General features: G+C 31.5%; 1 protein-coding gene across 1 annotated transcript; it reads right to left on the bottom strand.

Annotated features, from left to right (window-relative positions):
* Nucleotides 1–1,235: 1,235 nt before the first annotated feature.
* On the bottom strand, nucleotides 1,236–6,450 carry LOC123881736 (tricyclene synthase TPS4, chloroplastic-like). The gene is made up of 7 exons (XM_045930468.1): nucleotides 6,168–6,450; nucleotides 5,679–5,940; nucleotides 5,095–5,467; nucleotides 3,028–3,249; nucleotides 2,800–2,938; nucleotides 2,450–2,698; nucleotides 1,236–1,694 (listed from the first exon to the last, which is right to left on the bottom strand). The coding sequence occupies exons 1-7, from the start codon at nucleotides 6,387–6,389 to the stop codon at nucleotides 1,404–1,406; spliced, it is 1,758 nt and encodes a 585-aa protein (XP_045786424.1). The 5' UTR covers nucleotides 6,390–6,450; the 3' UTR covers nucleotides 1,236–1,403.
* Nucleotides 6,451–11,920: the final 5,470 nt, after the last annotated feature.

Consider the following 11,920-nt stretch of genomic DNA (forward strand, 5'->3'; position numbering starts at 1 on the left):
TGTAGTTTCGACGATTTGGATTAACTACAGACTCTGTTTGGTAAAAAAAATAGCGGATATTTGATAAGTTAGCTTATAGCGGATGAACTTTATAGCAGACAACTTATAAGCTAGCTTATAGCAAATAAGTTAGTTGGGTGAAGTGCAATACCGATGGAGCCTCTAGAGGTTCTCCAGGGATTTCTTCTTGTGGTGGCATCTTTAGAGACCATCTTGGTACTTTTTTAGGTGCATTTTCGGCTAACATTGGTGTTGCAACCTCTCTTTATGCTGAAATTTGCGCTGCAATTTATGCTATTGAATTTGCTTCTGCTAAAGGATGGACCCGTCTTTGGCTTGAATGTGACTCTATCCTCTTAGTTCAAGCTTTCACTAATGTGAATGTGGTCCCTTGGAAGCTGAAGGTTAAATGGAAAAATTGTCTTCATATCGTTAGAAATTTTCGTTTTAGATTTTCTCATATTTATAGAGAAGGAAATACTTGTGCAGACAGATTAGCTAATGCGGGTTTTTTTGTTGATGGGTTAGTCTGGTGGGATCAATTACCAAGTTACTCTAGAGAGAGTTTCTTTAGAGATAGAGTTGGTTTGTCTAATTATCGCTTTCGCTAATCTTGTTTTGGTGGGTTTGGTTTATGCCCCCCCACCCTTTCTTTTGTTTTTTCATTCTAATAATACTTTTGGTGAGATGGTAGAGGAGTGGTAGTGCATTGAGGTGCCAACATAGTTGGAATGTCGATGTCTTACTATGATGCCATGCTCTCCATTTTTGATAAAAAAAAAAAAGTTAGTTGATTGAATTTGTAGTGTTTGATAAAATTAGCGGTTGAACTAGCTTATAAGTATGAAATTATATAAAAAAAATGTTTAATTAATATTTAATTTTTTCAAGTAAGATGATAAGAGTAAAATTGGAAGAAAAATTGATAAACTATAAGCTATTAGCTATAAGCTCATAAACTACTTGAAATAGCGTTTGAAAAATAAGGTATAAGCTAATAAAATAAGCTATAAAATCTTTTTTAAAAACTGTGTTACCAAATAAAGCTTATAGCTTTCTCAATATTTGGCCTTACCAAGACGAGCCATAGTCAGAAATCGATGTAGTTAGGTGTATTCACCACCTTAGAAGTTGGAACCGTCTCATAAAAATCATATAATTCAGACCTTCAAACAACTTTTTTTTTTCATTTTTATTTAATCTAAAATTCTGCCTGCATGACTGCACTCAAACAGTCAAACTCAATCAATAGTTTGGTGGTACCTTCATGTACATATAGCTCTATTTTTATTTCTTTACAAATAGCTAACATACTAGCTAGTACACATTTTTTGTATAAAAAAAATAAGAAGGCATTAATTGCATCAAGAGAATATAAGAATTTCAATTATTTCCTCAAGAGTTTAATCAATGGGTTCAAGTATTAATGCCTTTATTCTATTCCTTGCTATGGTATCAGGGGCACCATGTCCATCTCCATATTGATACGTGCAATGAGAAATTCTAGCAAGGTTGATTGCTATTTCTACAAAATATTTTGAAAAAGTTGAATTGGTAACTCTATCTTTGTTCATCTTTTTCCAAGTTTCATTAAGCAAACTATGGATGTGTTTGTAAGCAGCTTCTTCACTAACACCATTTTCGTTCATGTAGCATATAATTGAATTTGCTCCTTCACCTCTTTGTAACTCCGCCTATAACATTACAATAAGATCAATTACAATGATTATTTTCATGTGCTAGATTTTACGAATAATGATTCATTTGTTTTTTCACAATTTATTAAAAGTCAATTATTTCTCTAATCGAAAAGCTCAAATTAATCATTGACATTTTGATATGTAAGACAAATTAGTCACTCGATCTGTTAATTTTGATTCATTATAATAGATGAACCAATTTATTCTCGTATAAAATTGTTAGAGATTAAATTGACAAATTAAGTTTTAGTTTTTGATAATATTTTCTTAGCTACTCTTTTGTTCCGAACTGGACATAAGCCCAACTAGGTTTCAAGCACAACCCACTTAGGCGTTGTGTTCAGCCCAATAGCATGCTGGCCCAACATTTTTATACGACATCAAAATGATTGATATTTATTGTCAATCATGACTTTTTAGACGTTATTTCGATATTCATTAACGTCGAGGCCACAAGATTAATTAGCCCTCATATTAATGATCTTGACTCTATTCTAGGGACTATATATGTATCATTCTCTTACTCTCGCAAACTTCTCACTTCACATATACACTAACTTGAGCGTCAAAATATCTTGCATTTACCCCCACCCCCCACACTCCTCATGACCACCAGCACACTGAAGGGACATTCCACCAAACATGACTATTCTAATTAGGTAAGGTCACTTTTTTATTTTAGACTTTATTTAGTATTATGACATGACAATATGCATGTATGGTTAAAGAAAGGAACAAATCAAACTTACCGATGAAGTAGCCAAATCATTGCAAAGTCGAAAAATAATGGATGGTCTCTTCAACAACATATGACAATTTTCCAAGTATTCAAGTCCCTCCTTTGTTAGGCTATGATTTAGTAGAAAATATGTATGAGTCAATAAAACTACACCGGAGGCAGACACCCAAGCATTGTTGAGGTAGTCATCAAATTTTGGCAATTGTTTATCATGACACCACCTTGCTTCTTGTAGGAATGCTTTCAACATATCAGACCACTGTAATTCAAGGCACCGGTAAGTGTGCAGCAGTAAAATGTGACACTTATTTTGGGATGAAAGTAAAAAAGAAACCATTAATGACTAAGTTTTAGTCTTACCGCTTTGACGAGGTAGGGAAGGATGTCGTGTCCTTTGTCCTTAAGTGTCTCGTATGCGAATTCATTGACAGTATTGTAGAGTGCTAAGAAGAATATTTTCATGTATTCCGGAAGAATTTGAATTGCATTAATATCCCAACTGAAATTAAGAAACATAATTTTATTATATAGTGTGATACTACAATTTAACCAAGAAACTTAATGAGGAAAAAAAATAGTACTATTTACCTTTCAACAGCGGTTGTGAAAAGCTGCAATTCATCCAAGGTGCCATAGACATCATAAATATCATCTATTAAAGTTATTAGAGAAGCCACTTTGGTTAAACCCTTGCGGAGATCACTGAACTTAGTCTCAAATGGTGTCATTCCAACCGCCCAAAAATAACATTCCATTAGCCTATCACGACCAAAGCTTAACCTTGGGGCAAGTCCCATCCCCTTCCACCACCTTCATAATGTTTAAATTGAAATTAATTTTAATTCTTGATATCTTATGAGTAAAATATTCTAAATTAAAAAAGGAATTGATTATGAATAAAATATTCTTATTAAGTCATTAAGGAATTGGTATGGGTACAGTGCAGGAATTTGCTGTTCAAAAAAAAAAAACGTGTATGAGATACGACATTTAACGAAAAAAAAAATACAATCACATATACATCAATGAAAAATGAGAGAAAGATTGTTCGATTCACATCGGAACATCACAATAAAAGTATAAGGATCCGTTTGATCTGCAAAATATAAATACCGGACAGAACAGTACAAGACAGAATAACACATGACAAATATTTAAGATATTGAATAAACTTTGCGTTGTACGATGTTTGGTGGACAAAAGTTATTTTGATATTTTATAGACAACTTGTGCCGAGGACAAAAAGTTGTCCTGTGGTTCTGTGGGGACAAAAATTTCAGTTTTTGTCCCGTACCTTGACCCCCAGTTTGTTCGGTGGAACAATTTTAAAATCAAGCACACTACAACAAAAGTCCAAAATTATGTTAGGTTAACTAGCTAGAAGTGTCAAAATGGATGGATTGGATTGCTAATGGATGAATCAAAGTAATTCATTAAATTCATTAACAATCCATTAAAATTTATTCAAACAATCCAATCCATCAATTAGAGATAAAATCCATCCAATCCATCAATTATCATCTTTCCGATGGATGAATATCCAATCCATCCAACAAAATTAATTTAAATATTACTGTTTAGTTTAACAAAAAACTAATAATTGGAATTTGTAATTAAATATCATTGTTTAATTTCATAAAAAAAATCAGTATTTTAATTTAATTTTTTTTAAAAATTGTGGTGTTTTATATTAAAAACAGAAAAAGAAAAAAAAATTATGAAGAAATAATCCATTGGATTTTTAAAAATTGTTGGATGGATCAAATCCATCCATTTAGTTAGATGGATGGATTGAATTCAATCCATTAACAATTTTATTATCTAATGGATGGATTTAAATAGATAATGGATAAAATTGACACCCCTGGTTACAACAATAAATTTGTGGTATCTATGTACTCTTGGGAAATCCATAAAATTTGGATAAAATTGAAAAATGTTGAAGTTCTAAGGACATATCTTAAGGAGGTTTTTTTTTTTTTTTTTTTTTAAGCAAAATTGAATCATAAGGAGTATAAGGATACTCAACTCTTACAATTCAAAGAAACCACATCAGATGTTTTGAAAACAAACTAATGGATCATTACATCAATCAGAAAAAACAAGATAATAAGTATTTCCTACATGCCTATAAACCAAAATCAGAAAATAAAAATAATCAGATCTACTAATTAAAGAGGACATAGTTACTGCTTAGCTCTGAACATGATAAGAAGGTAAATATAAAAACATTTTCTTAGAGGATATTTTACCAATGTCAGCATAAATTTGTCTTTCCCATCAAATTTTGAATAAATTTTATCTAAAACTTTCACATAACAACCTCTAAGTTGTTTTGACGGAAGCAAACTTAATTTATTTCATTCAAAATAATGTGTTCAATACAAGATGGACAATAATCATAAACATGAGGACGGGAATGGATTCTCTCAAGTGTAATTTACACTTGAGAGAATAAAGTGTGGTTTGTTACCATTGATCAAGAGAGAGAAACATATAAAAATTTAGAGAAAATGAATTTAGATGGTGTTAGATTACACTTTATTCTCTCAAGTGTAAATCACACTTGAGAGAATCCATTTCCTCCATTTATTGCATCGTTAACAATATATAATTGCAAACTTAAAACTTTGTATACGTAAGAAAACAACTTACTTAGATATTTCTTTAAGTTCCTGTTGTAGATTTGATTGCAAAATGTTGAAATCCATCTTGGCAGCTTCAACTAACACCATGTTTGCGTCCTTTCTTTTTTGATATGACTCAATATACCATCGAGCTTCAAGCCTTTGGAATCTACGATGTAGTGGAAGTTCCAATGAACGATTCACTTGCTCAAAGAGAAAACTACTTTTATCTTCTTTAAGGCCTCTAAGGTGGAAGCTTGTGAAGGCATTGGCTTCATCCAAAATTTGTTCTCCTTCATAAGATAGGAATGATGCCTCATAGAGACTTAACATTCCTTTGACATCTTTGACTAGACATTCCTTAAAATTTCCATTGTGGTCTTTAAACCTCTCAAAAATATCTGTGTATATGATTAAAATACGAAAATGTCGATTTAAATGTTAGCTGATAATTACCCGTCAAAAGAGAATCAAACTTAAAAGACTATTTAATAGGTAGGAGCTCGTGACTCAAGTAGTATTCCCTAAAATATTAGTACAAATATGTATTTTATGATATATTCATGATTGAATATTGCATATGTTAGACAAACCCTAATAAATATTACGTACCTTCTGAAACATCATAGCCATAATCTCGAAGTAGCCTGAATCTCAAAGCAGTTTCATGTAGACTTGTGTGAATAATTGTATTATTGAATTTTTCCAAAGACAAAAACCTATCAATGGCTTCTCCTATCTCCTTTTCAAAATGGTAGTTGAGGCCTAAGCGTTTCACAATGTCAATTAACTCCAATATCTCTACATTTTCTTCCTTAATCATGTTCCTTACTTCCTCTTTCAACCTCCTTCCCCTTTCAACATATCGTAGATCCTACAAATATATACACTATTTGTTTAAAATGATTTAATCATTACTAAAAAACTAAATTAGCAAAAGAAAAAAAATTGAATATGGAGTATTATATAAATTTAGCAACAAAAGAATTAAGCTTAAATGAAATGACAAAGAATTAGCAACAAAAATTGCGGTAGGCATAAAATGTTGTAGTGAAGTAGATTGACAATTGTTTTCGTCGCTAATTTTTGTCATGAAATTACCGTATGGTCTTGTTTCAAGGATTGTAAAGTATCGTAATTCCAAATATTGGGTTGATAATTGGCTGATTTTCTTTGAGAAATATTTGTATTTGTATTTGTAGCTGTAGCTGTAGCGTAACATGGAAGAGTAGAACCATTTATGTGGCCAAGAATATTAGTTCTTCCTAGTTCTTGATTTTTGAAGAAACTAGGAAGTAGAAGAAAGGTTGAGTTTAGTAACATTGAAATTAATTATTGCTAGATGTGAATGCTCAATATCTTGAGTTTTGAAGAAACTAGATGTAAGAAGAAAAGATGTAGTGGTCGTATTTATATAGTTTGAATAGATGACGCGCCATTATTTTACTGTAGCAATAGCAATGGGATTATGAAAATGAAAAACATGATATCCACGATTTAAATAAAACTTTAGAAAAAGAAAACTAGTATTCATTGGAATAATTATTTTACAAAAATTGGACAATAAAGCAAAAATAAAGACTACATAAATATAAGGTGGAGCTTCTGTAATCCACATATATTTCGGACTATAATGAGCATATTTAGCTTAGTTAGCCTCACAACTAATATATATATATTTTTTTTGTCAAATACTATAATGACTAAAAATTCACATTTTAAGGTGAATATATAAATTGAAGTATCAGCTTCGAACCACACTCCCTATATATTACATGCAACATTCCTCTACCAACTGAGTTATCCTCACGAAAATAATATATACAAAATATAAATTATCAAATTAAACATTAAAATTAATATAATATTCAATACTAAAGACAACACATTAAAGTACTAGTCATTCATAAAATAAAATAAGGACGGTGATTTAAACTTTTTTAGATTGAAGCCATTTCCAAGAAACAATTTGGGCTTTGTTTTGTCTTTTTTTAGAAATGATTTTTTAGTGTTACAAAATTTAGTGTAATTTTTTTTTTCAAATAAAAATTTGGTTTGAATAGTTATTCTTAAAATGTTATTTTAGGTATTTCACTGATGACAGTCAATTATATGATGTTTTTAGTAGTAATTTAGGTAGTTTTAATAGCAGTTGAAGCCCAAAAGGAAGCAAATACCAAGAAAAGTGAAGTTACTTGGCCCAGAAGCAAGAAAAGTGGAAAAAGCAGCAAAAGGGCAAAAACATAATAAACAGTGCGCACCATCGTACCCACGATGAGATCCGGCGTTGCACGATGAGAAGGTGGTTTAAATTGAAGAAAATCTGCAACAAATCTTTCCCATCGTACCACGATGACTTGTCATCGTGGCACGTTGATGACGGCAAAAGCACGCACAAAATCTTGAGGAAATCTTTCATCGTACCACGATATGATCCATCGTGGCCACGATAAGGCAAAATTACTCGCCATCATGGCCACGATGGGTGTGATGGACACGCATAAAAGCCCAAAACCCAGCTGAAAAACTATAAATAGAGCTTTCTTCCTCCACTATTATTCATTCAGAAATATTCAGAGACATTGAATATTCACTCTAGAGTTAGGAGAACTCTAAGGAGGAGGCAAGGAGGCCAAGGAACTCCAAGGCCAATAAGGTTCTTTTCTTTCTGTCTTTGTAATTTATTTTTCCTAGGTTAGGTGGAGTCGAGGAACTCCCTTACAAATGCTTGGTTTTGTATAATTTGGGTATAAATTCAATTGTTTCTACTTTCAAACTCTTTTATCGTCTGGTTTTATATTTATTTTAATACTGATCACATTAGAATAAAATCTAAGGACCTAGTGGATATCGCATAAGAAATGAAGCTAGTAATCCCGAACAAAGGACGGTGTGCTATGGCCAAGATGAGACCATTAAATTCAATACCTGAGGTCTTAGTATAGGATTAGAACGAACGATAATTTCTACCTGAGGCATAGTTAGGACTAGTTAGAGGCACACGTGACAGCTTGTGACACATGGAGCCTTAAAGGTAATGATATCAACGTTTGTAACAAAAAAGTGGAACCGGCGGCAAAAATATTTAAGCAGAATAAGGGTAACCACTAACTAGGCTCTAAACAATTTGTAATAGAAATAGCGAACGAGTGCTTCTGAACCTATTTTTAATAGTCTAATTCCTGATAGAGGGAAACAAGGGAACCACCAAGCAGGAGTAAGAGAGGGATCCGACCACACTTAACCACCCCGTGTGGACACACACGCACCATTTACTTTCCTGCAATTTACTTTTCTGCTCTTCAATTATTGCAATTTACTTTTACCCGCATAACTATCGTCAAACACCAAAGCGAATGCAAATTTCATTCATAAGCGAAACTAGTAATTTTGGCACAATCCCTGTGGAGAACGATAAACTTATCACTTTATTACTTGGTAGCGATTCTGTGCACTTACAAAATTAGTGTTTCAATTTAGAAAAAAATGAATATAAAAAAACTTGTAATATTTTAAAAAATACACAGAAAAAATCATTTTTTTTAAGCCAAAACAAACAGGCCCTTTGTATCTCCTCCAATTCTCTAACCCTTGCTTCAAAAATCATTTCATTTCGCGAACGCCAAAACTCTCACACCACCGCTGCCAAACCATCAACGTACACCTTAGAGACTCTCCTTCCATTATACTGATTTGGGTTCTTTACGTGGGTCTACTTAAAATTTTTATATTATTTTTATACTTTCTAATTATTTAAGCCATCTAACTACAAAATATATATGTATAACCCATCAAAAACTTTAAAATGGGTCCACTAAACCTACAATATTTCCCATATTTATATCGTTTTTGATTTTATATTAGTTCTTAGTACCACCAAAGCATAAATAATCATTCATATGCAGATGAACACTTCAGAGTTAAAGAACTCAAATTAAAAGGAAATTATCGGTTTCTATATGACGATGTGATGTTGGTTTTAGTGTAGGAACAAATATAGAGAAGAAATTTTAGTGCTCTAACTCTCGCATCTAGGAATGCAATTGGACACATATTCAGTGGGTATCTACAAAAAATATATACCTACAACGGGTAGGATAAAAACTTGTACTCCCTCCGGTCCTTATTATAAGGAACAATTTGGTAAAAACACACATACCAAGAAACCTTATCTTTCTTAATAAAAATTCTAAAATTTTACAATTTATTCCAAAACTAACCTTGGTGTATTAATTTATTCTTAGGGAATATGTCACTCTAATTAATGCATAACTTTGGAATAGATACAATTTAATAAGGGTAGAAATGGAATTGTAAGAATAAATTTAATGATTGTTTCTTATAAAAAGGACCAAATTTTTTTTCCAAATTGTTCCTTATAAAAAGGACCGGAGGGAGTATTATAGATACGGGCACCTATATGAATAAGGAAAATGCTAAACAGTGCCCTCGGGGCTGTAGTTAAGGATATAAATATAGAAATTTTATCTCGTAAATTGTGCATTCAATGTTTTAATGATGTGAAAAATTATTCTCTCTCATCATTAACTTTATCATTTGTTTCCTTTTTTAGTATGCTTAACTAGTGCCCCAGGGGCACTGTTTAGCATGACCCTATGAATAAATATTCAAAAAATGAGCGGATATGAGTGCGGGTACGAGTACCCACCCCGTCTCATACCCACATTATATATTATATATGCATATCAATTACACATTTTTAATTAAAAGGTGTATTTAATTATAACATAATGCAAACATAATACGAATATGTTAACAGATATATGAACTTTATGATGAGGTTGGTAATAATTATATTTATAATTTTCATGAATCAACATTAAAATCTTTAAAATTTTGGTAATTTTATTAAAATACTATAATATTTTATAATTGAACAATTTATATTTAGCAAAAATGCGGGTAACAAAAATTGTTTTCCATGTAGGTATGAGAATGAATAATTTTTTTAAAGTGCTGATATATGGATGGGTACTAAACTACCCTATCTACTACCATCCTTACTCGCCTCAAACCATGTAATTAAAACTTGTGTTATTTAATTAAAAAAAGAAAAAAAATCAAACAATAGACATATATATATACTATCATTTTTTTGTCTTAACGTTTTGAAAAACATATTCATACGAACATGAGTTACAACAATATGTAAATACGTTTGTAAGATTTGCCAATAAAATTTTCATATGCTTGAACCGTCATATTACAAATGAAAGTTTTTGACTTGTATAATTTATTTTTATTTTTTATACAGTATAATTTTTTTTTAAGCATAACTTAATTAATAACATTAATATAAAGAATGATAGTATGGTGTACCAAAAAAAAAAAGAATGACAGTATGGATAAGCCTCAAATCTAATTAATGCTAAATTATGGTTAAACTAAAAAAAAACTACAAATTATTATATATAAAATACTTCGTTATAATTTTTTTCTTCAAATTATACCATTTTAGTATCGCTAAGCCGTGAATTTAAATGTTTCTTTTTTATTGGTCAACTAGTTCAGTATCTATAAATTACACCTTAAATTATCAAAAAATAAATAAATTACACCTTAAATTGATTAAATAAGGTGTTTGTGGGAACAACTTTTAACTGTGTTTTACATACATTACAACTGAATTTTGATTATTGGAGTCCTTCTTCTAGAAACTATAGGTTAAATAAATCATACATTAACATGATTCACATGTTCAATTAAAATAAGATATCTATAACTAATTGGGGGGTTTTTTTTTTGTTACATTGGGGGATTTAAAATTTAAAATCGTATAAAAGAACTAAAATGTGCATATACATGATTCAAATGTTTAAAAGTCAAAAATGATTCAAATGTTCAATTAAAATAAGGTACATGTGTGGGCTTTAGGCCCTCTATGGTACAAAAAAAAAAGTGGTACATGTGGATGAGAAATATGCCAAACGTGTGGCATCTAATCTAGCGAACATATGATCCACATGATTCCTCAAAAGAAGTTTGCACCAGCCGGCAATGCCAACTGCCAAGGACATATATGGCATATTTGGTGGGGATTTGGATTCTATCATGTCTATTTTGTTCAACTCTTTTATTTTTTTAATCGAATAGTTGATTATTTCATAAGAATAAAAACATACTAGTGTTTGTGGTTCATTGTTTAGATTGATTTTTTATCTTATCTGATCAGAATAGTGACTGCGTCTGGCGTTGTTTCGTTCTAGCCCCTCGATGAAGCAGAGAGGGTTGTGTACTTACAGTTGCTCCGACGCTCGAGTTAGTGATTTGGGTGAAGCAAGATTTTCAGTAGGTGAGAATGCATATCTGAGTCCACCGCATGAGTGGAGTTTATATAGCACCAGCGCTGGGCCAAAGCCCTTGATGACATTAATGGTCATCAAGTGGCTGCCGAAAACGGCTGGAGAGCCATGATGAGCAGTCAATGCTCATCATTCCGGTGGTCGACCGTTACAATACGCAAGTGTATTGTGACCGTTTGACTCGTCTCAAGTCTTTGTGGGCTGCTCCTCATTGGGGCTTGCTCGACGATCCAGTTAGCCGTTCCTCAACTTTTGGCTTCTAGGCCCTATCCAGAACAATTTTGAAGTAAAAATTCATCAGATTTAAAGATAAAATCATTCATAGTTTTAATTTTGGATGAGTTATGAAAAAATTTAAACTGATCCGATCTAACTCTGTGCACTTTAATTTGGACTAATAAGTAATATTAAAAAAATAAAAACCAACCAATAATAGTTAATATAATATATCATACTAAAAAAAAAACATTAAGTAAAAGAAAGAAGATAAATAAATATTAAATATATATGTATGATTTTGTTCGGTTTTGA

This window comes from Trifolium pratense, linkage group LG4 (assembly GCF_020283565.1).
Source record: "Trifolium pratense cultivar HEN17-A07 linkage group LG4, ARS_RC_1.1, whole genome shotgun sequence".
In the NCBI taxonomy this organism is placed as follows: Eukaryota; Viridiplantae; Streptophyta; class Magnoliopsida; order Fabales; family Fabaceae; genus Trifolium; species Trifolium pratense.

Coding starts and splice junctions, on each gene's coding strand:
- LOC123881736 (XM_045930468.1), bottom strand. CDS start 6,389: ATGTTACTAAACTCAACCTTTCTTCTACTTCCTAGTTTCTTCAAAAAT. Junction 5,468..5,678: donor TGGCTATGATGTTTCAGAAG/GTACGTAATATT, acceptor TCATATACACAG/ATATTTTTGAGAGGTTTAAA. Junction 2,699..2,799: donor TTCCCTACCTCGTCAAAGCG/GTAAGACTAAAA, acceptor CTTGAATTACAG/TGGTCTGATATGTTGAAAGC.